The sequence below is a fragment of the Meles meles genome, chromosome 11, assembly GCF_922984935.1.
Source record: "Meles meles chromosome 11, mMelMel3.1 paternal haplotype, whole genome shotgun sequence".
Classification (NCBI taxonomy): domain Eukaryota; kingdom Metazoa; phylum Chordata; class Mammalia; order Carnivora; family Mustelidae; genus Meles; species Meles meles.
The window spans coordinates 87,923,472-87,951,371 of record NC_060076.1 but is presented as its reverse complement, the minus strand read 5'-3'; the positions used below and the strand labels follow the sequence as shown (position 1 = coordinate 87,951,371).

Genomic DNA, 27,900 nt, shown 5'->3' with positions numbered 1-27,900 from the left:
ATATGTATATATATGAATTATATTTCACATATATATATAACAGCTTTATTGAGATATAATTCACATTCCATACAATTTACCTATTTAAGGCGTGCAATTCAATGATTTTTGGTGAATTCATGGAGATGGGCAAGCATCACCATAACCAATTCTAGAAAGTTGTTGTCATCCCAGAAAGAAACCCTGTACCCATTAGCAGTCACCCCCCCCCACTTCCCCCTTGGTCCCTTTAGCCCTAGGCAACTACTGATTATTTTACTTTCTGGTTCTATGGATTATTCTGGACGTTTCATATGGACAGAATCATCCAATATGTGGTCCTTTGTGACTGGCTCCTCTCACTTAGCGTAATTTTGCAAGGTCCATTCAGATTATGGCACGTGCTTATGGCCCACTTTGTTCCTTCATTGCCTAGTGAGATTCCACCATATGGACACAGGATGTTTTATGTCTCCCTCGGAAGTGTTGCTGGCATATGAAACTAGGTAGTCGAGTGGTAGAGCCAGCTTGTCTAAGGTTACTTTGGACCCACGATGGAACACAGTGGAAGGATATCTTCATCTCTAAACTCTGAATGACCATGACGTGCCTTCCTCTGCTCTCACGATTAAATTGGCAAATCTTTCAGAATTGACAAGTCCTATTAAGAGTCTTTTTCCATACTTTACATTCACACCATCAGTAGTTCGAAGGGAGTGTTTTTAAACATACTCATTGTTTTTGAGCATTCTGTGATCATTTATCTTCTTCCTGGTATTGGTTAGTGACTCAGTCTACCATTATTCCTGAAGGGCATGAAACTAAGAGATTAGCCATTTTTAAAAGCATCCCGACGTTTGACCCCAGGTGGGTTGCAGGAGGAAAATCTCCAAGACCATGTTCAGGTCGTGGTGTCCTGATTTTTGATTTGGGGACACATTTAGTTACTACACTGGATTATTCAAAGGGTAGAGGATTGCATTGGTTTGTGTCTTCTCCTTCAAAAAAGTTCCTTATTCTGATGACATATCCTTGGGAGATATTTTAGGCAAATGGTATAGAATTGGTTATTATTAAATTTTGCTCTTTTCTGGGAGCCTTAACATCCTTAATATTATCTGCATACATCTCTGTTTGAGTCACTGACCTAAACTCATGCTCCCCGCCCCCCACCCCATTTGAGTCTGTAATTCTTTGTCAAGATTCCGGTTCCTTATAAAGAGACAGACATTGGTGAACCTTAAGATAAACCTTTTCAAAAAAATTGCAATGATGGGGGCGCCTGGATGGCTCAGTGGGTTAAAGCCTCTGCCTTCAGCTCAGGTCATGATCCCAGGGTTCTGGGATCGAGCCCCGCATCGGGCTCTCTGCTCTGCGGACAGCCTGCTTCCTCCTCTCTCTCTCTGCCTGCCTCTCTGCCTACTTGTGATCTGTCTGTCAAATAAATAAATAAAATCTTTAAAAAATAATTGCAGTGATGAATAAAAAGAATGAATGGTTCAAAGGAGAAACTAACTCAAAAATTCTGAAGTTTCTACCAGCTGAACAACAGTAAATACATTTTTTTCTATCATAATCACCAAATACTACTTTAATATTTATGGGCCATTTTAAATATAACTTTGGTGATGATTTTATTGATGTTCTTTGGTCCTTTATTTTGCATGGCAGCAGAGTGGTAAATTCTTGAGTCAGTCTTTGAGCCTCTCAGCTTCATTTACCTGTCTGTAAAATGGGTGCGTTGATTCTTGCCTCAGAACTGATTTTGTGAGGGTGTAATTAGACAACATACAGAAACACTTGCTGCTGGGCTTTAGTACCAGGCCTGGCATATAGCTGAACCTCTGTCCGTGTTTTTTAAATATCAAGGCAATATGTAATCCAAGTAAAGTGAAAAGGCCAATTTTCTCTGGGACATTCTAGTAACCATCATGTATACGTTAGAAATATCCAGGTGGCCACTTTCTCAGTCTTTTTAATGAATCATGCTGGACAGATAGGGAAGCATGACACATACCAATACATACAATTGCACACATACTTGTTTTAAAATTGCCAGTGTAAAAGCTGTAAGTCAAGATTGATTGTGGAGAGGTTTGACTATTGTGTGCTTAATTCATAAGGTGGACATGGTACATTTACAGCCTTTTTATCTCTTTTTATCTTTTTATCTCTGTGTTCAGATATAGCAACTTTTGGCAAACAATCCAGAACATTTTAGCCCTAAGGCATGTTCATGGATAGCAAAGGAAAAATAGGACAGTAAAATAATAAGCTTTTGTTCTTAATGATTTGATTTTTAAGTTGGGAAATTAAGGCACATTAACCACATATGGTGGGTAACAACGATTCTTGCGTAAAGTATCTTGGAATCCTTCTTTGCAATATCTTTGAAAAAAGAAAGGCCTCTGCTTTTTCCTATAAGCTATGAGGAATGGGTTACAAGTGAGTGAAACCAAAATTATAATAAATCTCATTATAATAATATAGAGATAATTCAATGTTAGAAAATAGGTGCTTGCCTGTTCATTCAGGGCAAGTTTCATCTAGTACTGGGTGGGAAGAATGCTGATGAGGTTGCTTTTTGCTGTTGGTAAAGTCTTAGGAAGCACAAGAGTGGAAAATGTATTTAGGCTGAAATAGTCATCTTCAAGCAGGTTCATCCCCCATTTCTGATCTTTATTCATTTATTCACCGTCCATTCATTTATTTGTTGACTCTGGCCATAACTAACTGAGTGACTCTGGGAGCCTCGAATACTCACCGCTCCAAGCCCTCATGGGATTACCAGTGAGTGTAAAACACAATCAAACAAGTAACACCATTGTGGTATAATGGGTATTATGGGGGGCCGGCATTAAGGGACCTTCTGGTCCCTTCTGATGGAGCTCCAGCTACTGCTGTCATTTGAGGGAGATGGAGGTATTGAATCCTCTGGCTCCTTCTCTCCTTTCTCTGACCCTTCTTGCCTTTTATGAATTCCCCCAGCCCCAGGTGAAATGGGAGCATCTATTTCCTAAGTCTTGAGCTCTTAAAAAGTCATCCCCAGCTGTAGCTCTTCTCTTCTGCATTCCAGCGGATTCTAACTGATCAGTCTCTGCCTCACCTCTCACAGGGTCCCATAAACGTCATAGGGTTTAATTGGGCTTGGAGAATGGGAGAAATTGAGTAGAAGTAGGTATATGCCTTTGTTGCTAGGTTTAGGACTGAGGTGGCTGTAACTACAAGTCCCACTTGCAACTGGAATGTAATTTCTTAAATCCCTGTAAAGAAGGGTGGTTTACAGAAATTCTGTTGGGATTTAATGTGAGTGTGTGCTGAGCCTATAAAACAGTTTAATGGAAATGTATTTATTACCTTTAAATAGTTTGCCTTACAATCCATGAACATGGTATATGTTGATTTGAGTCTTCATTTAATTCTGCTTAATAAGGTTTGTATTTCTTCCTACTGGGTCTTAAGTTTCTTTAAGGTCATATGTATTTTGAGATTATCGATATTTAGTATTTGGCAAATACATCTTGTACATATTTTTTAAGTTATGTTTTAAGGTTAGTTTATTGTTCATATATGCAAAATCCCCTCTCAAAAAATAATAAAGATAGCTTAGTCCCTTTGTCCCAGAGACCCTTGATTTTATTTTATTATTATTTTTTAAGACTTTATTTATTTGCTAGAGAGAGAGAGAGCAAGAGAACAAGCAGGGGGAGCGGCAGGCAGAGGGAGAAGCAAGCTCCCTGCTGAGCAGGGAGCCAGATGCAGGACTCAACACCAGAACTCTGGCATCATGACCTGAGCCAAAGGGAGCCGCTTAACTGACTGAGCCACCCAGGTGTCCCAGAGATCCTTGATTTTAAATGACCATTGTATCTGTCATGATCTACTAGATAAATGAATATATATATATATTTTACCCCTCTCACCTTAGCAACCCTATTACTGGGATTTTATCCAACAGAAATAAAAAGCACTTGTTTTTAAGCATTATTTGGCCATGGATGGTTACCCTAGCATTCATTGTGAGGGCAAAAAACTGGAAATAGAATGCTTATCAATGAACATGAAAATGACTGAGTGTATTGGGCAAACCATACAAAGGAATGTCATGTAGCCATTAAACAGAAATGAATGAGAGCTATTCCAGTAGACATGAAAACATTCCCTTGAGATATTTATTGAGAAAGAAAAAGAAGAGGAGGAAAAGTATCTTTTATGACCCATTTTTTATAAAAGTTCACCTCTGTGCATGTGTATATGTACACATACACATGTTTGTCTAGTAATAAGAATTTAAAGAAAAATCCATACATGTGTAAAATAGATAAACGCACCAAATTGTTCATGTGGGTGAGGGGGGCGATTGTGTGGCTGATGGGGGAGGTGGAGAGTAGAGCTGAGGGCTCTCACTACTTTTTAATGGGAATTTATGGGCTGGGCTGGGCACCTCATTTTTAAGATAATGTCGATTTCATGGAAAAAAAAAGTGTGTTCCAAAAGCTGAACCACAGGGCTCTGCATTAAGGGTGGCAGGTGGTCTAAATAGCAAACACTAACTGGTCATTCACATCATATTTATACTTTAGTGAAGTGGGCAGTTTGTGTTTCCCTCAAGGGCAGTCAACTGTTTCAGTTATGTTTTTACAAAAATAGTTGCATTTCCTCAGCTGAGTCCAGTAAGCAGCAGGGTGGGCAGGCAGGGAGCAAGCACGTGCACGCGCGCACGCACACACACACACACACACACACACACACACACACACGGGCAGCCAGCACTGGATTGTGGGGAATCTGGAAGAATCGCTACCGTCACAGCAGGGGAAACTTTTGAGTTAGAAGAGACAGGGAGAGGGTTTCCCCCCTTTACCACATTTCTAAGGAAACGAGAGTGAGGACCAGAAAAGTGAGCTGACTTGGCCCAGGGTGCATACTTATTTAGAAGCCAGGTGGGGAACCTGGACCCCAAGGTCTCCTGGATGTCACGTTCCAGTTTGTAAAGGAGCTGCGGCCACCGGCAGACCCGAGCCCTGCGTGTCTCCAGGCAGCTCTCGTTCAGCATGCAGAAGGAGCTACTGAATGTAAGAGGATTGCAAAGATCTAGCGCCTGGTGGGCAGGCAGCTGAGAGTATGTTTAGACATCCCCGGGATGCAAGGATCGGTTGCCTATCTGCCCATATGCAGTTTCTGGCCCTTGATATAAGGGGGTAGACATGTCCTCTGCTGGTTTGACACTGTGGCATGATGGACTCTCAGCCAGTAAATACAGAAGGGGGGCATGGTAGCAGGCCTGTGAGCTTGGAATCAAAGTAACACTAAAATCCCTGTTGAAGTGTAGCTGATGAACAATAATTGTGAACTGTACATACGAGGGATTTTGGTAAGAAGTACATAAAGGAAAACCCTCCTAACAGCGTTGAACAGATGCGTGCACACTGTTCCCTGAGGGAAAATGTTCTCCAGGGACAGGACCCTGTCCCTGAGCTGAAGAATCACTTTGTTCTTCCCGCTGGGCTTAGCAAACTGGGGGATCCAGAGGGTCGACGGTGATTTCCAGCTTACGTTTTGGCCAAATGTCGATTCTTCTTTACCAAGGATTTTAGATTGTTGATTATCAAAGTGTAATTTTGCAATGTGAGACTTTTCGCGCTGTAATCCCTCCCCTCATTGAGGAATAAAGGCGCAGGAACAGTCATCGGTTGCCAGTCATGTAACCGGTGCCAGGCTGGGAGGCGAGGATTGGGAGACAGGTAGGAGTTGACAGTCGGCAGGCGAGGTAGGAGTTGACAGTCGGCAGGCGAGGCAGGTTATTAGGACAGAGAGCGTTTTGGGGGGAACATTGTGTGGAGGGCTTCCCGCAGTGTGCAGGAGCGTGGGGTGGTGGGATCCATGAAGGCTTCTCAGAGGAGGTGACTGCTAGTCAGGATCTTGCAAGATGCGTGTAGATCTCAGGCAGCCATGAGGGGAGCCGGGAGAAGACACCGTAGCCAAGAGAAGCACAGAGCCCTGTCGTGTCTAAAGCCTGGCCAGCCTGGTGGGGGACAGGTGTGCCTGGGAGGAAGAGGGGTCGGGGGAGGGGCAGGGGTGCATAGAAACCAGGCTTGAGAATCGGGCCGAAGAAGATCCCGAGAGACCTGGGGTACCACTTCAGGGAGTTCACTTGTCCCACAAAGGATGGGGACCCACCGAATGAAGGGAGGGTTGCAGCCATGCATGTGTCGTATGAGGTCGACAAGGCAACAGGTTCAGTGCTCTGGGACAGGGAGCTTGGATCAGCAAAACTGATCCCTTCACTAACTGGAAGCATAGACTGTTCTCTTTGTGTGCTTTTTTTTTTTTTTTTTAAGGTCTTTTTAATTTATCTGAGAGAGAGCACGAGCAGGGGGAGGTGCAGAGGGGCAAGCAGACTTCCTGCTGAGCAGGGAGCCCAAAGCGGGGCTCAAGCCCAGGACTCCAAGATCACAACCCCAGCACAAGGCAGATGCTCAACTGAACCACCCAGGCACCCCGTCTTTGTGTGTTCTTAATTGACCTTGAGAAAAAAACATGCACAGTCAATAAGAAAGCTCTGGGGGCCTTGGAGGGAAGGAGAGTCCAAAGTGGTCTATCAGGGCCCACATAAGCAGTAGGAACATTAAATGTTAGAATTAGAAGGCTTTGAAATTTCAGGGTTTTTTGGGAAAAAACAACAACAACAACAACTTTAGAGACTAGGATTAGTTTATTGGAATTGATCCCTTTTCTAGATTTATGATACTGTTTATCCTTCTAGGTGATACTCTCTGGAATCATAGGATTAACAACTTGGAAACGGCCTATGATACTCCTGGTATGTACTGATCTCATAAATTGTTACCCTTTGTAAAATGTGCTATGTGAGAAGTCTGTTGGAATCAACCACTGAAGAAATACCGAAGCTTTCTTGTTCATTGAAAAAAGAAGCTCACAAGGGATACCATTAGAAGTCAGACCTTCTCATAACAGTAAAGTGAGATGATAGTTCTGTCAGTTTTCTGATTCATCTTAAGCTTCTTATGTACCCAATGTGTTTCTAGTTCCAGACTTAGATCTCTTGTAAAGATGTAATTTTAAAAATCGGTTTGTTATGGACATTTTTTAAAAAAGATTTATTTATTTATTTATTGGACCGACAGAGATCACAAGTAGGTAGAGAGCCAGGTGGGGGGAGGGATCAGGCTCCCCACTGAGCAGAGGGCCCGATGCGGGGCTTGATCCCAGGACCCTGGGATCATGACCTGAGCCGAAGGCAGAGGCTTTAACCCACTGAACCACCCAGGCACCCCTGCTGTGGACATTCTTAAACATTCACTAAAGCAGAGGGAATAATTAAGTGAACTTCCTACACTGATCACTGGCTTCAACAACTCCTGACTCAGCCAGCCTTGTTCAGCTGGACCCCTGCCCATTCCTGTGCTCCCATGTTCTTTTTCCCTGAATAGTCTTTTGAAGTAAATCTCAGTTATTAAATCATGAATACATAATTTTTTATTGTCATCATGCTTTGGTTGAACAACCTCACAGTTTCATGACTTAGACTCTCTTTATCACGGATCTACCATATTTTCATGGTAATAAGGACCTATATTGCTAACTTTATCCTTTTTTTAGTCATTGATTTTTTTTGATATTGATATATTTACCACATACTATAAAGTTAACCCGTTTTAAAGTTCACAGTTCAGTGGCATTTAGTACATTCCCAATATTCATTTTTTTGGTTTGTTTGTTTTTGTTTGTTATGTCCTTTGGATTTAGGGAATGCTATAAAAAATAGACAGTTGCCAATGGAATTGCCAGCTTTCAAAGATGAAGTAGGTCTGACAATTGCAATTTGAAATACATATAATGAATTCTATATAACATCTGTATCTCTTCTGATTTTTCTCCCATCCATTTTGAATAGGGTTAAATAATTTTCTAGAACCATTTTGTGTATATGCTTAACAGTTCATCTTAAACAGACCACTATTTGCTGGGTGGTGGGTAATAAATACAAAACTAGCTAAATTCTTAAAAGCAGGGAGAAGTCCGCGGTAGAATAGAGTCAGAGTAATTCATCCTGGTACTGTGATGATGGTCTTGAAAAACTAAAAAGAGTTTTCAGGCCCACAAGACAATTTAGGTAACATTTTAGAAGTCCATCATTTAATATTTCTGGCAGGAGTAAATTATTGGTCAGCATTTTAGTCTATGAGATGGCAGGGTAGGAGAAAATGAGGCTCTGGATGAGTTTTATGGCATGTGTTATGAGTGGCTGAGGTATCTTTTGCAACAACTCTCTAGAAAAATGTTGGATGGGGTCCAGTGTTTATACTAATATTTGGCTATGGGAGTCATTTTTGTCCTGATTTTTCCATTGGGTCAATATTGAAACGCTCAGTAATACAAACTTCAAGTATTTATTTATTTATTTAAAGGTTTTATTTATTTATTTGACAGAGAGAGACCACAAGTAGGCAGAGAGGCAGGCAGAGAGATGGGGAAGCAGGCTCCCTGCAGAGCAGAGAGCCCCATATGCGGGGCTTGATCCCAGGACTCTGGGATCATGACCTGAGCCGAAGGCAGAGAGGCTTAACCCACTGAGCCACCCTGGCGCCCCAAACCTCAAGTATTTAAATTAAAATCAGAAAATCCCTAATGCTCTTTGTCTTTTTAAGATTCCCAGTGGTGAGAAGAGTATGGGCATGTGTTCTGGGTGGATATTTGTAAGAACCTTTTAAGACATTTATTTCTCTAACGTGGTTTTCTTTTGGAAAGGTACTTTATAGATTCTCGTTATCTGAGCTCAAACAGCTATTACTGAACATGACCTTAGTAGAGATGTATCTTTATTCTTATGCCTTTGGATTTATTTCTCAGCTTTGTTGATAAGCATAGGTACAACTCTATCAAAGCTACAACTAGTTTGTACGTACCATGTTGCGCGCTGCTTTTTCTGTTTAAACATTACATTCATCACGTCCGGATCAGTAAATATTATGTTTCCATGTATCAGGAGTCCACACGCCTGCCTGAAAGGCATTCTGCCCTATTTCTGTGTTAGCGTCAGTTATAAACCTGTCGGACACACGGGCTTCTGTATTTCGACTGTTATGAATTATGTATTTAGAAGTATTTAGAATCAAGAAGTATATAGAACCAAGTAGAGATTGTTTTGAAATGCTAATTAACATCGGTTTATAAAGAAGATAAATTAGTTGATAAGAATTGTACAACGACAAAGAGTTCTGGGTATAGCAACAGATCATTCGAGTCTTGGTCAACATCCTGAGTGAAAAATCCTCAGTTCACATGAATCTTCATAATACTCTGTTATAACTTGTGCCATATGCCTCTGTTATGTTAAAAAATTTTTAAAAATCATGATGTTATGAAAGAAATGGGGCACACCTGTCAGACACTCTAGTCTGAGTCCCAGCTCATCCCCCCAAGAGCTGTGTAATGTAGAAGCCACTTAACTTTCCTGAGTGTAGTTTTCTTTTCTGAACTGAAGGGGTTAATCTAGTGACACCAAGTTGGGGGGGGCTCAGACTCCCCCAACCCTCCCCATAATGGCTGCTTCACCTTTCCTTTGGCTTCCCCCCACCCCCGGACCCCTTCCTGAGTTTAGGGAATGTGCCATTGGATGATTTGGGGTGGGAGGTCACATTCCATCAGAGAATCAGCAGGGAGGGGGCCCTCTGGGTCTCTGCTCCCACAGATGGGGGCTTGGCTGGTCAGTTCCAGCCCTTCTCCCCTATACTGTAGCCACAGGGGCACCGTCTGACTGGGACACAGCCTGGCTGTCTTAACCAAATGGGGACCTTCTTCCCCTAGCTGTTTCCCTACCTGGCTCCTTTCCTTCTGGGTCTCAGCTCAGCAGTCGCTTCCTGAAGGAGACCTTCCCGGCCACCCAGTGACAGTGACCCATCATCCCTGCCTCTCAACACGTCCCCACACTGACTTTTGGCTTCACAGGTTGTAATTAGCCTATGTGTTGTTCATTTTCTACTGGCTGTCTGTCTCCCCGCTGTGGATAGTTGTATGAAGACACGGGTCTGGTCCGTCTCATTCACCCAGTGTCCCCAGAAACAGTGTGCCCAATACACATCTGTTGTTGACTGTGAAGCGAATTTGGCAGCCAATAAGAAATGTAGGTCCTAGGTCCTCAGCGTTTCTTTTTTACTTCTCTCTTAAAACCTCTCCCACTAGTTTCTGTCCTCTACAGCATGGTAGTCTTCCCCTTTTTACTTCAGGGGGTTTAGGGAGTGTATGGGTAGGGGAGGTTGGGAGGGGGCAGGTGGTCTTTCCAGGGCCCTCTCAGAGGCACGCTGTCCTCGTTTTGCGTTGTTGGGGGCACACTTCATCTAGAACACTTGAATATTTCCTTCTGAGGACTGTTTATATTGGTGCTGCTTCTTTTGGGATTGTTGCAGTGATTACATTCGGTTTTATACTGGTGTGAACAAAGAAGGCGCAGCCTGACCCAATTCCTTCAAATTCAAGTTTTTGTGGAAACTTGGAGATGGAAGTGTTCATTTACTGGATCCTCTTCGTTATACCGATTAAATACTCATGTGTCCAGGACAAAAATAATAATCTTGGAACATCGTTTGTAAACATTGACAGCTATTTTTGACCATGACTTGGATCAGGCTAGTGTGTGTGTGTGTGTGAGTGTGTATGTGTGTGTGTGTGTGCCCACATGCATTTCAGGCTGTGTGTTTTCTATCACACTAAACACTGTGTGTTTCCCATTTTTTAAAAAAGATTTTATTTATTTATTTGACAGACAGAGATCACAAGTAGGCAGAGAGGCAGGCAGAGAGAGAGAGATGGGGAAGCAGGCTCCCTGCTGAGCAGAGAGCCAGCTGCGGGGCTCAATCCCAGGACCCTGAGATCATGACCTGAGCCCAAGGCAGAGGGTTAACCCACTGAGCTACCAAGTCACCCCCATTTTCATCTTTAAAGAATGTTATTTCTTCGCATTACCTTCTTTTTCACCCTAATGAAATGGTTTATAAATTTTTAGATATTATAGACTCTGTGCTGGAAGTGACTTCAAAGAATGTCTTGTCTTGTCACCTCAGTTCAAAAATGGTATTGTCTTAGTAAGATGTTTTTCTTTGGTGGTCCATTGGGTAAGAATTCCCACCATGAAAGCCTAGCCAGACTTTCTGCCTATAATTTTGGTTGCTTATGAAGTGGTCATTTGAGCTGTTTTTCTTGTCAGTTTAGAAGAGTTTGGGAGGGATATAACCTGAAGGGTGGTTAAGATTGCTTTATTCTTTAGCATCAAGAATGAAGGTACTTCTTTGGTACTGTTCCTGGGTGATATATGTGGTTTGTTCTCAACGGTGGGCCATGTGGATTTGCACCGCAGACTGAGAATCGGAGGGCAAATGAACTGGATATTTAAAAAAAAAGATCCATCAGTTTCTCTTCTAACGTTAAGATTATGGAATTTAGGGTAAAACTTCATTACCCAAAAAGAGACTAAAAAATGGTTTCGGTAAGATCTACAGACATTCTGTCCTCTCACCTGTCTACAGAGGCTAGGCTGGCAAAGATGGTTCTGCTCTATGAAGTCATTTGGGGATCTGGGTCTTTCCATCTTACTGTGCCTTGAAGGGAGGCTCATGGATTACCCAGACACTGTCAAGAGATTGGGGAATTACCCCATTTGATAGTCAGAAATACTTGTAGGTGGGTTAGCTGTGAGACAGAAGGTAGCCCTTTCATTTCTGATGGCATGAAGACCAGGAGGGGTCAGAAGACCCGTGGGCAGTTTAGGGATCTCTGCATTTATAAAATGAGCTCTGAAGCTCTGGCTTTGTGCATTCTGGTTCTTCTAAGTCTATTTCCTGGTTGTCAAAAGTTCGGAATGAGCCTTGGTTTGAGAGTTCAAGAAACCTGCATTTTAATGCTGACACGTAACTCCTAGTTATCGGTGACCTTGGGGAAGTCTCTTGGGGTCTGCCTCTGAAAAATTATGAACTTACATCAGAGCAGTCTTCTAAGAGTCCTTTCGCTCTCATTGTGTAGGTTTCTAGAATCCTCGTTAGGTACCCGGAGGGCATTTTAAGATTTTACTTATTTATTTGACAGACAGAGATCACAAGTAGGCAGAGAGGCAGGCAGAGAGAGAGGAATGGAAGCAGGCTCTCCGCTAGGCAGAGAGCCCCACGTGGGGCTCGATCCCAGGATCCTGGGATCATGACCCGAGCCAAAGGCAGAGGCTTTGACCCACTGAGCCACCCAGACGCCCCCTGGAGGGCATTTTAACTTTAGATGGACATTTTTAACATAAGCTCCCTGTGTATAAATACTATGATTATTTCACTCTTGGTTTTTTAAGGTATAAAAATAGATGGCTGTTCTTCGTATTCAGAATAGTTAATAACACTCTGTTGCAGGCATATAATGCTTGAGAGTTTATATTGTTAGTCATGTGGCTTATATGGCAAGTATTTTTCCTATTTTATAGCTGAGGGACCAGTGGCTCCGGAGTGAACCAGCTTGTCCAGTTGACAAACACATGAACTATTATTAGAAAGAACTGGGGGGGGGGGGGGTGTTGACTCCCAGTCCAGTGCTCCTTTCCTGGTACCATTCCTCCTCCTCCTCCATTAGCAAATTGCTAGGTACTTCTCTGTGCCCAACAATGTGTGAGTGTGTGTGTGTGTGTGTGTGTGAAGTTAATTATTTTTGTATTTGTGACTGCCTAATTCTTTTCAAGTTCTAAAGTGGTCAATTTATCCCTCATTGAAAAGAGCAAGTGGCAGAGTTGAATAAGGCAACAGGAGGGTCCGCTTTGAGTCTTAATCCTGTCACTTTCCACCATTGAGCGGCTAAGGAAATTACCTGATCAGTTTCCTCATTTGTACACTGGGGCTGTACCCATCTCTCAGGATTGTAGATTGGGATGCATGTCGAAACTGTAAAATGGGGACGCCTGGGTGGCTCAGTCAGTGAAGTGTCTGCCTTCGGCTCAGGTCATGATCTTGGGGTCTTGGGATCAAGTCCTGCATCAGGCCCTGGGCTCAGTAGGGAACCTGCCTCTCCCTCTCCCTCTGTCTGCTGCTTCCCTTGCTTGTGCTCTCTTTCTCTCTTTCAAATACATAAGTAAAATATTAACAAAACCTGTGAACTGTAAAATGGGATTTAAGGTTAGGCGAGCACGTTATGAATCATTTTCATCATCCTTTGAGAAGATCTTTGAGAGGAGATTTGGGCTCTCATTTTGGTGTCATTAGATAACCCATAGCAGCAAACTATGCACGTAGGCATCGTTAAAGCACCCTGGGCTGAGCTTTTCTGGGACCACAGTGAGCCTGGTCTGCTGGCAACAGAAACTTCATTTCTCTCCTCTGATCACCTGCTTCCCAAATGCGTGCGTTGGGTAAGAAGCTGGCATCCTCAGGGGCTGGGAGGACTTTTGGGTGGCCCATCTCCGGGCAGAATCAAAGCCTGAGCAATTCCTTGCTTTGCAGACCGGCCTCAGCCAAGTGGGTGTGCTCTCATTAGCAGCTCGTTTATCAGTGACAGGTCCTTGCCCAGGCTTCGAGGTACCCTTCCTGCCAAGTCCATTATTACAACGAAAGTGAGCCTCAGGCCCAATTCTGCTACACATGCGCACACTTATTAGCCAACAGATGAAGCAATCGTTCACGTGCTCTGTTCTGCAAGCTTAAAGGGTAGAGGACTAAGGTTTTTACTGAGCGCACAGAACCATGTGAACAATTTTTTACTGCTAGTTCTTGTTGTACCCATTTGTCTTGAAAACCATTGCTGATGCCCTGAAATTCTGCTGAGGAAGCAAAGCTCTGTTTATTGGATCTGGCACAGTCGGGGAGAATACCTCCTTGCCAGGAGTTCTCAGAAGGGGTGAATCAGAGAGCCTGTTTTCTCTTTTTGCCCATTTATAGGGTTGAAGGATACCTGTTGGCGCATTGTAAATTGAGCTTTGCAAGATAAGAAATTGATAGGGTTTGGGCAAAAAGCTTATAACCTAATAGCTTTGGATTGATTGGTGGTCGACTAGAAGGGAGGGCCTGGAAGCAAGATCTGATGAGGGAGCTGTTCGTTTGGATGAATGATTTTAGTTGGTTCGCAGTCTTAGAGTTGAGGAACAAATATTTCCTGGGGCAAGGAGCTGCCTTATCTTTGCTTGTTCTCAGTATTGTTTAATATAGGGTCAGAAAAGTATGGCCAGCTGCAGAACTGATCAAAGTTGGGACAGGAAATTATGTTGGTTTTCGTTCTTACCACACATGTCCAGGAGTACCCCTTTTTAACATCCGTTGTGCAAATTAGACAAGCTAAGCGTTTCGTCAATGGGACAACTCATTTCCACAGTCATTCTGCTAATATAACAAAGTTGCTTGGTTGTTGCTGAGAGATGAAAGCAAAGGAATCTTCTGGAGTATGGCCTTGCTCATACATGCTGGTTGATTATCCTGGAATTTGAATTCCTGACCGTCCTTAGGATGAGGGTGTCACGTGGACCAACTGATACGTTCATGGTATCTCACCGTCGGTGCTGGAGCGCGTCACAGGGCCCACTGTGGTGGTGGTGATTGAGCCCTGCATCTGGGCTGTCTGGGCCCCACAGCTTGGAGGGATCCATTTCTGACACGTCTATGAGAGAACTGCAGGAACCACGAGCCATCTGGGGCAAGAGGGGAGACCATTTTGAACTGGCCAGCATCTTGAAATCGATACCGCGTCTTGTGGAAAGTTATAATGTGTACGGCGCCATTTGTGGGTTTTGTTTGTTTGTTTGTTCGTTTTTGTTTGTTTTAAACCTGGGGGATCTATACCTACATGTTTATAGTCACTGGAAAATTTCAGAACGGATATACGGGAAAGTTTATAGTAGGCACTTCTGTAGCGTGTGTTGTGTGAGTGGGAAGGGGAAGGAGGGAGACTTGGACTTCCCACTTTCTACCTGGAGAGGACATGCATTGTGTTGTGGGACCTAGAAACTTTTTTGATTTCCTTGCTTTGTTTGGGTTTGGTGGCCGGCCTCTTTGTATCAGAAGGCTGGGGCTTTGTTTATTTGCGTTTGTGGGAATCTCGGTGGGAGGCCGGGCCCTTCCAGCGATGGAAGCTTCTGAGGCCAGATGCTAACACGTCTGGATGCCAGCAGCCAGGACCTCCACGCACGGAAGCTCCTGCCCCGGACTCTGAAGCTGGAATCACTGATACAGAGTAGGCCAGGCTGCTTGGACCTCCTTAGGTCTAAGCCTGGCAACCAAGGACCTGGTTTTCCTGGGCCATGACCTTGGTAGAGGTGCGAGCACCCAGCTTCCCTTGGCTCCTCCCCAGGTTTCTGAGCCTGGTTCCTGGGGCTTCTGTGAGCTACCTGATAGTCCTGCAAGAAATTCCTTTTCTGTTCGAACAGGCCGGGGTTGGTTTCCGTTGTTCGTAACGTAATCAAGAACTCTGCCGCAGGACTGCGACTTCTGTCTTCTATGAATGTTGCTTTTATAACAATTTAAAAAGCTAATTCAAAAATAAGTGAAAGGGATTCATTTGAAATATTTGGTCACTGATGGTAACTCAGGGGAAAAATGAGCAGTCCTGTGGGTGCTCAAATTCGATTAATTAATGGCGAGTGCTTGGTGTTGGGTGTCAGGGCTGGGTCGGTGGCGGAACTAGGTCTTACTAGATGTAATTTCTTAATGAGGATACCGAAGGGTGGCCTTGAGGAATTCTTTAAAGAAGGAAATAGAATAATGTATAAATCTTTGTCTTTTAGCTGGCATCCCGCAAGTTGATGGAGACAAAGGAGGAGAGATTTGAGTCAGATCTGGATCTGATCTGGGTCCCCTAAGTGCATAATTTAGGGCGTAATAAGTAAATCACCTCTTTGAGACTCTCTCCTATTTATTTTATGTCTGTATCCACAAAATATATTTATATATACATATGCAGATTGTATATTTCAACATGTATATATAGTCCATATATACGCACATATCAAACACGTGTACGGCGTATATGCTGTATCGATCAAACCTGTGTGTGTTATATGTACGTACGTTGTGTGTGTGTGTGCCATATGTGTGACATACACGTGCACGACGTGTATCTGTCTGTATGTATTTCAAACACACCACTGTGACATGGTGACATTCGAGAATTTGCTAAATGCCTTTTAAGAGGAAGAAAATCTTTTTTTATTTAAGGCGCTCCTCAGCGGCCTTAACTCTCATTAAAAAATAGTCATCAGACCTCTCTACATTTCTCCAAGTACCCCAGACCTGAGCACACTCCCCAAAGTAGCCATTTGAACCCACTGAGCCACCCAGGCTCCCCTCAAATTAGCCATTTTAAACTCTGATTTTAGTGCCCTGATGGTTGTCTCCATTTTAAAGATGAGGGATTCATAACATTTTCTCCCATTTATCCTTTCTTGTTTTGGGGGGGAAATTATTTTTATTTCTCCTCTCAATAACTTTATAATTTTAAATAATTTTTATAAACTTCTGTTTCTCGATTCACCAACTTGAGGTAGTATCCTTTGACTCCTTTTTATAAGATGAAGGAATTAGCCTCAGATCTACTTTTTTCCTCCTTCTGCCGCCTTCTGATAGTAAAACCATTACTTTTAGGTGCTCCGTGCTTTAACACTTACACCCTGCTCTTATACCATTCAGATTTTGATCTTAAGTCGTGTCTAAAAGAGCGAAAACCAACAATAGGCTTTGCAGTATTTTCACTGTGTGAACGTGATTGTAAGAGGATGTGAGAATTGGAGTCTTTATTTAAAATTTTTAAAAATTATTTTTAAAGATTTAAAGATTTAAAGATTTTTAAAGAGGGGGAAGGGGTAGAGGGAGAAGGAGAGGGACAAGCAGACGCCCCGTCGAGTGAGGAGCTTGACTCTGGACTCAATCCCAGGGCTGGGTCCCAGGATGCTGAGATCGTGGTCTGAGCCAAAGACAGACACTTAACTCACTGAGCCACCCAGGCACCCTCGGATTCTTCATTTTCAGATTCACCTGGGGCTGCAGTTCGTAGAGGAGATGCCAACAGCTTCCACATTCCAGTGCTAGACTGTTGAAGCAGGACTTGTAAAACTTCTGGGTAAAAACCAGTTTTGCAACCCTTAGCTGATCTCCATCCCCCAGCCTATAAAAAGATTAGGGATTAAAGAGACAGATGGTTTGGAGAAAGTTACTGAACTGCTGTGGCATTTTGAGTCCACCTCCTCATGGGGGAGGGAATGAGGACTTGAAGATAAGCCCGTGGAGAACCTGATACCGGTCCCTTGGTTGACTAGACTGGTATCAGGCACTTGCCTGGGGAATTTTAAAGGGCTGGTTGGAGTGCCTTGTGGCCTCAGAGTTAAAGACTACTGTCGGGAAATCATTGTACTTTCCTGGACCAAGACCAAGCCGAGAGAGGCTGGACCTGCACTATCTGATGCTTGAGAGAAGGGAATGGTTGGCTCCACAGTCCTGTCGCAGAGGAACCAAGAACAGTGTTCGGGAGCAAGTGCTCTGTAAACACTGAAAGCAGACGGGAGGAGTCCCGTGAACTGCCCTTACCTTCTTTACCAGTGTGGCGCAGTCTCCCTTACTCCCTCCTCTCCAAGGGGACAGAGCTGTGGCTGGCAGGCTTCAGGAGAAGTGGACCCAAAAAGAGGGAGACAGAGGAGATGGCAGTCAGCCCCTTGCCTTTCCCCTGCAGGCTGGCTCCTTCCCTACAGTGACCTGTCAGATAAGAGGGAGAAAAGCTGGGGCGCCTGGGTGACTCAGATGGTTAATTGTCCGCCTTCTGCTCAGATCAGGGTCAGGGATCCTGGGATTGAGTCCCACACCAGGCTCCCTGCTCCTTGGGGAGCGTCCTTCTCCCTCCACCTCTGCCTCCCTCTCTGTCTCTGTCTCTTATGAAGAAATAAAGAAACTCTTTAAAAAAGAGAGAGAGAGAGAGAGAAAAGCTAAAACTGAAGTTCCAAGTTTTGTCTGGGACCCAGGTCTGGACACGTTAATTACGAAAATGGGAATTTTTGTAACATAAAGTGACTGGAGGATTTTTTGCACCTGACATTGACCAGAGAGGTCACAGGCCCAGGCCCAAATTTCATCTAAGGAGTCAGGACACACTAGCCCTGCAGCGTGGGCTTGAACAACACGGAGGGAGAGAACAAAGTGGCTTTCTGCTGGCTCCCGAGAGTCCTGCTTACTCAAGGGATCAGCAACATTATTTTTGGTAGCAGCACCGTGAGTGATTGAGTCTAGAGAACAGGAAGTGTAACCCTGTTGTCCCTCAGAGGGGGATAGTTTTGAACAACCACATCAAATCTGTTGTTTTTTCTTATTCTCTGTCATTTGCTGGGTTCCGTCTTGCATTTCTCTTTACTTCAGTTTTGGACCATGACTTTGACAGATATGTTTGTACTATTTCCGGAGTTTTTAAAAAAATACGCATTTGAGTCTCCTTTTCTGGAGTTTCTAAATGCCCCTTTTCTTTTTCTTCTGGCCAAGAAAGGCTCTAATCTCAGAGACGATCTGACCGCTGTGCCATGGCCGTCGTCGTGGTCGTCATCGTCTTCTTCTTCTTCGACAGTTTTATTGAACTATATTTGACACATTGTAAATTCACCCACGTAAAAGGTACAGTTCAGTAGTTGTTGCATGTTCACAGACAGGCACAAACATCTCCACCACCGGTCGTACGACATTTTCATCAATCCCACAAAAGACCCAGTACCCATTAGAAGTCCCTCCCATGGGGCGTCTGGGTGGCTCAGTGTGTTAAGCCTCTGCCTTCGGCTCGGGTCATGATCTCAGGGTCCTGGGATCAGCCCTGCATCGGACTCTCTGTTCAGTGGGTAGCCTGCTTCCCCCTCTCTCTCTGCCTGCCTTCTTTTGATCTGCCTACTTGTGATCTCTCTCTCTCTCTGTCAAATAAATAAAATCTTTAAAAAAAAAGATAAAAAAAAAAGGAGTCCCTCCCATATCTGAGGTGTCTGGGTGGCTCAGTCAGTTAAGCGTCTGACTCGTTTCTTTTGTCTTTTCTTTTTCTCTCCTCTCCTTTCCTTTCTTTCCTTTGTTTTAAGATTTTATTTATTTGAGACAGAGAGAGAGCACATGCGTGAGAGAGCATGAGTGGGGTGAAGGGCCGAGGGAGAAGCTGACTCCCTGCCAAGCATGGAGCCGGATGCCGGGATGAGGACCTGTGCTGAAGGTAGTTGCTTAACCAACCAAGCCACACAGGCACCCCAGGTATCGGATGCTTGATTTCGGCTCAGGTCGTGATCTCCCGGTCATGAAGTCAAACCCTGTGTCAGTCTCTTTGCTCAGCATGGAGTCTCCCTGAGATTCTCGCCCTCCCTCTGACCCTCCCCATCAAGCTCGCTCATGTGCAAGAGCATACACTCACTCTGTCTCTCAAAATAAATCAATCCTAAAAAAGTCCTTTCTGTTTCCTTGTAATACTCCAGCCCTAGAAAACCACTAATGAACTGTCTGTTTCCATAAATTTGCCTCTTCTGGGCATTTCAAATAAATGGGATCCTATAATATATGATTCTTTGTAACTGGCTTCTTTCGCTCAGAGTATATTTTAGCACGGTATTTCTAAGGGTCCTTCATATGATAGCATGTATTAGTGCCTTTCCCCCTTTTTATTGTTGGATACTATTCCATTGATGGAGGTATTAACATTTTTTTAAAAAAAGATTTTGTTTAAATATGGCAGAGAGGGATAGCGAGAGAGGGAACACAAACATGGGGTATCTGGAGAGGAGAAGCAGGCTCTCCGCTGAGCAGGGAGCGCAATATGGGGCTTGATCCCAGGATGCCGGCATCATGACCCGAGCGAAGGCAGACGCTCAATGACTGAGCCATCCAGGCGCCTCTGGATATATTACATTTTATTTATCTATTCATCAGTTGATGATCATGGCCACTTTCTGGCTATCATGAATAACTCTGCTGCGAACATGAACATGCAAGATTTTTTGGACATGTTTTTGTTTCTCTTACCTATACACATAGGAGAGAATGGCTGAGTCATATGGTAACTCTATGTTGAACACTTTGAGGAACGGTTTCCCAAAGCAACTGTGTCACTTTACATTCCCATCAGCGGTCGGTGCAGGTTCCAGGTCCTCTTTGTCGACACTTATTATTGTCTTTTTTTATTTTAACAAGATTTTATTTATTTGTTTGAGAGAGACACAGTGAGAGAGGGAACACAAGCAGGGGGAGTGGGAGAGGGAGAAGCAGGCTTCCCTCTGAGCAGGGACCCCGATGTGGGGCTCAATCCCAGGACCCTGGAATCATGACCTGAGCCAAAGGCAGACGCTTAACAGCTGAGCCACCCAGGCACTGCTATTGTCTGTCTTTTTGATGAGAGCCACCGTTATAGGTGTGACGTGGTCTCTCGATGTGTTTTTGATTTGATGTTGACACTCTTTTCTTGTGCTCATTGGTCATTTGCTTGTCTGCTTTGGAGGAATGACTATTTGATTCCTTGCCCATTTTTCCATTGGGTTGTTTTTTTATTATAAATCTCTTACCAATTAGCAATTTGCTTTTTTGATGGTGTCCTTTGAGGCACAAATTTTTATATCGTTATGATGTCCAGTTTATCTATTTTTTTTCTTGTGTTGCTAAGCATTCATATTTAAGAAGCCTTGATCTAACAGGTTTGTAAAGACTTGCTTCTATATTTTCTTGGGAGAGTTTTATGGTTTCAGTTTATGCTTGGGTTTGTGGTCCATTTCGAATCAACTTTTGCATATGGTGTGAGGCAGTGGTCCGCGGTCTTTCTTTCGAACGTGGGTCTCCAGTTGTCCCAACATCATTTATTAAAAGGACTGTACTTTTCTCATTAAATTGTCTTGGAATACTTGTTGAAAATCAGTTGAGTCTAAGTGGGAGGTTTCTTCATCCGACTTCTAACCACACTCTCTGCTAGCTGTTCCACTTTTCCCTTTGGACATCTCTGGGACTACTGACTTCCTGTTCTAGTTTGGACTTTTCTCTGGTTTTCTAGGCCTGCTGCACAGATATCATCTGAATATTTCTTTTCTTTGTATTCTTGGATTACAACTATTGTTTCTTAGATCTCGGCCTCATGTATTCTTTTTCCTTGAATCCCTTTTTCATTTTGCTGGAGAACATGATCAAAAAAAAAATTTCGGAAATGATGTGAAGGAAGAGGGGAGCTCTTTCAGGGTTTAAATGTCTTGATGTGTCTTTGTTTTGCCCTCCTGCTTATTACCCTCCCGCTTTAAGGGTGGTTTACCTGAATAGAGAATTCTAGGTTCTAAATAAATAAATAAATAAATAAATGAATGAATGTTTTCTATACAGAATTTGAAGGCATCGCTTGATAATTTCTGTCACCGATGAGAAGCTTGATGCTGACTGATTCTTGTTCCTTAGGAAGCAGCCTCTTTTTTTTCTTATCTGGAAGTTTCCAGGATTTTTTTTTTTTTTTTTTATCCTTGGTATTGATAAAGCTTCATTTTCAAGAAGATAACATCACGACTTCTGGGAAAACACAAAGTGAACATGTGTCATTAATGAGGGAAAACTGTTTCAAAGAACATTTGAGAAGTTAAGTATTTGTAGGCCATGTTAAGTGGGGACTGCTGAGATGGATACAAAAGAGTGGGTATCCGGTAGGCCCCCCTACATGGTACCTTTAAAGATTTTCTGTTCCATTGGACAGAATTTATTTTCATCTCTCCTGAAAAAAAATCTACAACTTAAACTGTGCCTCTACAGAGTTGTAAAATAGCCAATTACATAAGTAGATAAGTAAATGGAATACCCAATAATCTCCTTTGTTTTTTCCAAGTTTCAGGTAATTTTTCTGACAATGTTCTGAAATTACATGAGGATGTGCTAGTCGTGGGTCTTCTTTTTGCTTCATCCTTTTTGAGTACTTTTACTCTGTGAGGTTTTGAGGTCTTTTCATTAGAAGACATCTGTCTTTCTTCAACACTGAGGACTTTTCTTTATTGTTTCTTTCATTATTTCCTTCCCTCCATTAGCCCTTTCTCCCTGGAACATTTAGTAGATGTTGGGCCTCTTGAATTGTTGCCTTTTTGTTTCTTCATTTTTCAAAGTCTTTGACTTATGATACTTCAGTACTATATACTTTATGAGGTGTTCCCTAAAAATAAGACATCCTTCTACCTCACAATGATAACATTATCACAACAAAGAAAGTTATTGGTAATTTCCTTTTTTCCAAGTTATTGGTAATTTCCTAATGCCATGTAACATTCACCCCATTTTAACACTTCCCCAGTTACTCCAAAATGTTATATAACTTTTTCTTAATCAAACTGTACACTCACACATACAGAAATATTCACAGATCATATTTCAGTTAAAAGCTTTTAATTAAGAAAAAGTTATATAACATTTTTTAAATCCAAGACCCTATCAAGGTCCAGTCATTCCATTAGATTATTCTGTCTCTTTAGTCTTCTCAGTTCCAGAACACTCTGCCTGCCACTTTCCCCCCTTTATTCCCAGGGGTTGACTTTGTGACGATAAGAGTCCACCGGTTTATTTCTCCCTTTCCTCCGCCCTTTCCTTTATCTTCTCCCCCTCATATCCTTTTGTCCCACTCCTCTACCTTCTCTTCATTCTAATTTTGATATGGAAAATTTCAAATATGCCCCTAATCTGAAAGAAATAAACAGCTCCAGGTTCTCTTGTGCCCACGTTACAGCTATCATAATCACTGACTCATGTTTAGACTTATCTCATCTACACCCCTGACTTTTCTCTTTCTCCTGCAATGGGATTGTGTTGAAATAAATAACAGCCTTGACAACATTTCACCCTCAAGTATTTTAGTGTATGTTTATAAATGGCTGGTAGTTGGTAGTTGGCTGGTAGTTCAGCAAGAGCTGTTGGCTAGAGCATGGACGTGTGGCTTCCCCACATAACAGCTGCCCAGCATGGTGGTTGGATTCTGCAAGGGAGGGTCTCAGAAGGGTGTTCCAAGGACCTGGGGTGGGGGAAGGAGGTTGGGGAGGGGAGGGTGAAGTGGGGAGAGTACACCAGGCTTCCTAGGATCCAGACTTGATGTCTGTTGCATCCTATTGGTCAAACAAGTTCCTAAGACCAGCCTAGAATCAAGGGGATAGGGATGGAAATTGGGAATTTGACTCCACCTCTTTTCCTCTTTTTCTTTTGCAATTCTTATAAATTGGAGTAAAATGTACATATTTTAAGTATATCATTTTGACTCTCGAAAGTGTACAGTGTTCAGTGACACTGAGTACATTCACAATGCTGGGCAACCATCCCTCCTATCCACTCCCAGAACTTGTTCATCATTTCAAACAGAAACTCTGTACCCATTCAATCATAACTTCTAATTCCCCCCTGGAAATTACTGTTCTACCTTCTCCCTCTATGAATTTGACTACTGTAGGTGCCTCTTATAAGTGGAATCATACACTATGTCCTTTTGTCTGTGGCTTACTTCACTTAGCAGAGTGCTTTCACGATTCATTCATGTCGTAGCCCAGGTCTGTACTTCCTTCCTCCTGTGGGCTGGCTCACATTCCCTAGTGTGCATTGTCCTCCACTGCCTGATGTGAGGAACAGCCGTGGGGATAGAGGGAGGACTCGCTGGCAGCCATCCGTGGAGACTGTTGACTCTGCATAGCTTCTCCAAAGCTGACAGTGGAGAAGTCACTAGAAGCAGGGAAAGAACCAAAATTAGAGAAGCACAAAGGAAAATAGAAAAGAATAATGAAGTAAGAAAAGTGGTGTCTCAAGAATCACAGATCTGCAAACTTTCTGTGGTTTAAACGTTTCTGTGGCCGGGGCACGTGGATGGCTCAATCGGTTGAGTGTCTGGCTTGGGCTCAGGTCATGATCCTGGGGTCCTGGGATCGAGCCCCACATCGGGCTCCCTGCTCAGCGGTGAGTCTGCTTCTCCCTCTCCCTCTGCTTACCACTCCCCTTGCTTGTGCTTTCTCGTTCTCTGTCAAATAAACAAATAAATAAATAATATATTTTTTGAAAACCCCTTTCTGTGGCTGTTGGTATCTTCAAATCGCAATTTCCTCCTGCCACCTTATTCCCAAGGGCCATAGCAAACCATGTTCCTGCTCCTTTCATCTTGTTTGAATAGCCCGTCTCACATGTCACATTGTCCTCTTGATTATTTCTCTTGAGACTGTCATTAGGGTATCTTCCTCCTGGTCCTTACCACATTCTCGATTAGTACATGCGCATTTAGGGCAGTAGAGCTGTCTAATGTCTACATTGCATCAGGGAATCACAGAGCCAGATGCGCTGAGGGCACTCTCTCTTCGGCTAAGCCTGATTGCTCAGGTCATGAGGAAGGTCACCTTTCTGAGCAACGAGGGCTGATATCCTGAAAGGAAAGCCTGGGAGACTGAGGCTGGAGTCTGCAAGGGAACAGGGGAAAGGGCCCCATGGTAAGGCAGGATTTCTTCTTCACAAGCAAGGAGCCTCGAAAGTACCCCTGAGATTTGTATGTTTTCACCAGGAATTAGCAACTCTCAGTTATAAATGCTTTAACCAAGGTTATAAGCTCACCTCGAAGCTGTGTCCCAAACTGATAATAATTTGTCTTATTCTGTCTTATTCGGGGGGTGGGGATGGGAAGAAGCCTGGGACTGGAAATAAATGTTATTATATTTTAAACACTTTATAAACAGAGAATCTGGGGACAGCCATAATGTGAGTAAATCTGATACTTAACTATCTTTGGGAGGAAAGGGAGACTAGTTCCATAGTCACAGCAACGGGCCTGTGTTTTGCTTGTTGGCAAGGAGAACGAGTCTGGATGTTGGTAACATATCTGCCACGCTTCTGGAAGAAGTTTAAAGGGTGTCAAGGAAGTGAAGCCCCAGAGTAGGTTCGTTAGGGATCCAAGGATTACAGGCACACGGGCAGACCAAGTCGGTGCGTGTGTGAGCTCCTGAAATAGGATGAAAGCAGCAGGAGTCTGGGCTTTGAGAGCGGCCTGTGATTTGTTATGCTTTGTTGGTTGCCATGGTGCTGGGTGGTCAATCTTAACATTCATTTTGCTAACGTAGTTCAGAAAAGTATTCCTTTGGTATCTTCAGTCTTTTTTCCAGCGTCTGTGTGCTGTACTCCGATAACTTTGCTCACGATTCTACATGTTTGTATTAAAATGGTTCCCCAAACTGAATTAGAATGTTAAATGTTAGGAGCTAACTGAACAGTGACATTAACTGTCAAAGGTCCTATGACGGGGGCGTGGTGGCTCAGTGGGTTAAGCCTCTGCCTTTGGCTCGGGTCATGATCCCAGGGTCCTGGGATCGAGCCCCGCATCAGGCTCTCTGCTCAGCGGGGAGCCTGCTTCCTCCTCTCTCTCTGCCTGCCTCTCTGCCTACCTGTGATCTCTGTCTGTCATGAATAAAATCTTTAAGGAAAAAAAAAAGATCCTATGACATTCGTCTTATTAACCAGTGACTAATCAGTGGTTTGGAGCTTGGACTCCCTGGTGCTTAGGACATAAATGTGAAAACACTGGTCAGATTCCCAGCTTGATTCCACAGCGTTCTTGTTTCAGTGGGAAAACATAACTTACATTCTAAGGACTGGGTGCTCCGTTCCTCTACCCACTCATTCATCACCTACACTCCTACTTCCTTTGATATAATGGGACAGAAGTCCCAATCCTTCCCACCTTCTTTCTCTAGAAAGTGGTAGTTCCCACCAGGAGCACTGGCGGTGGCCATTTTCACGCAAGCAGGGATAGTAATCGTGTTTGCCTTTCAGATCTGTTCTGTGTTTGTTCCAGAATGTTGGTAAGAATGCACGATGCCTCCATGCAGTGTTTATCATAAAGAACTGGCTTTCTTTCCTGTGTTTATTGATCGATTGGTGGGTTCCTCCATCCACTCGTTCAGTATAATTTAAGACCCCCTATGTCTTTGTGTCTTTGGATCAGATTTTGTGCCCCACTGGAGAAAAGTGTATTTTGGTCTTCATTTATCTTGAGCAGTATCAAAAGGCTGTAAATGGGAGAAAATTGTTTAAATGACTTCCAGGGGTATTTTTTGGGAAACTGAAAGATGACTAAAAAGGGACCCCTGGGTGGCTTAGTTGGTTGAGTGCCTGACTCTTGATTTTGGCTCAGGTCATGATCTCAGGGTTGTGACCCTCCTCCCTCCCTCCAGTCTTCTGCAAGGGCCTCCCAAGGCCGAAATTCACTAAAGACAAGAGGCCAAAGGGGACCCAAGGATATAGTCTTCAGAGGCCAGCCTCCTTGGGAAGGGCTCAGGCCAGAGGGTCAGGAGATCTCTTGCGCACAAGGGTCCATGGTCAACATGGAGTGAGTTCCCTTAAGAACTTACCTGCAGGCTGTAGGAAGAATTCTTCCTGGAGAAGCTTTGGAAACAGTACACCAGCAGATTATTCTTACAATCAGAGTGTCTCACTAGCTGCCATTAACTCCGGCATGTCCCAATCGTGAAGGAGAAAATGCCGGTACTGGGCCTAGTGAGATTCATTTTGTGATAACAAGCGGCTCCCCCAAAGGGGAAGTGCCTATTATTATAAATAATGAGACCTATTGCATAGCATTCTGCACTGTGCAGAGGACTGTTTTGGACATCATTTTGTGTGATTCTCTCATTAATCTTGTAGACCTGTTTGATGAGAAAAGTGAGTCTCAGAGAGGTCGCTTAAAATATCAGGGCAAACAAGTGGGAGAGCCTGATTGTTGGACCAGGTGTCTTGATTCCAAATTCCAAATTGCCACAAAGAGAAATTCAAGTCACTTGCAATGATTTTTTTAAAAAGAACGAAGTTGGGGCGCCTAGGTGGCTCAGTTGTTAAGTGCCTGCCTTCAGCTCAGGTCATGATCCCTGAGTCCTGGGATCAAGCCCCACATCGGGCTCTCTGCTGCAGGGAGCCTGCTTCTCCCTCTCCCTCTCCCACTCCCCTGCTTGTGTTCCCTCTCTTGCTTTGTCTCTCTCTGTCAAATAAATAAATAAAATCTTCAAAAAACTTTTTAAAATAGCAAGAATGATGACAATATAAGAAATGTAAGAAATTCTTGCCCTTTGCAAACAGAGCTGAGCAGACTTTGTGACCAGGATGTTCCTCCTTAGTAACTGATGTCTTCCTGCCTTCTGTTTGCGAGGACACCCTCTGGTGATGAGTGGGATGGAAATTTGGGTCTTGGAAATTACACAATTATAGCTGGGTTAAAGCCAGAGAGGTCTATCCTGAAAGTCCCTGTAAATCCCAACTGGGTCCCTTGTAACTCCACTATTATACACCCTTGAACCTGATCCAGCCTCTGAAGGAGACAAGCTTGGTATCCTACTAGCTCCCATGTCTGATACATGCTGCCGTTGTCTGCACTAGAGTAATTCGAATGACCAAATAGCCAGTAAGCTCGGCCAGAGTTTTAATGATAGTAATAAAAAAAGTAATAAAAAAGTAAAAAAAAAATAAAAAAAAAGATAGTAATAAAAAAATAAATAAAAAAAGTAAAAAAAAAAGGAAGGAATAAGTTTGGGGAACAGGGCACGGTGATTTTGTACACAGCCTATGTGCCTTGTCTGTGTCCTCATTCTGGGGTTGGTGTTCTGGTGATCTGACTCTGACTTCTCATTGGCAACCCATCCAGTGCGGGAGAGAAGCTAAGTCTACCAGGCAGTGAACCTCTGGAACATTCTCTCAGTTTGTTTGTTATTCTGACATTCAAGAAATAGCCCCATTCATTGTATGATCTCACACTCCTGTCTTGGCGGATGGATTCAGAATTGTCTTTCTTTCTTTTCTTTTCTTTTTAAAAAAGATTTTATTTATTTATTCGAGAGAGAGAGAGAGTGAGAGAGAGCATGAGGGGGAGAAGGTCAGAGGGAGAAGCAGACTCCCTGTGGAGATGGGAGTCCAATGCAGGACCCGATCCCGGGGCTCT

The 27,900-nt window shown here is 43.4% G+C and overlaps 1 protein-coding gene across 1 annotated transcript in view; it reads left to right on the top strand.

The window, feature by feature from the left end:
* FAM189A2 (family with sequence similarity 189 member A2) overlaps window positions 1-27,900 on the top strand; it is a 61,130-nt gene that overhangs the window by 4,001 nt on the left and 29,229 nt on the right. The window contains exon 2 of the mRNA XM_046021883.1: window positions 6,746-6,802. Within this exon, the coding sequence (XP_045877839.1) occupies window positions 6,746-6,802 (57 nt within the window). The remainder of the gene's footprint in view (window positions 1-6,745; window positions 6,803-27,900) is intronic.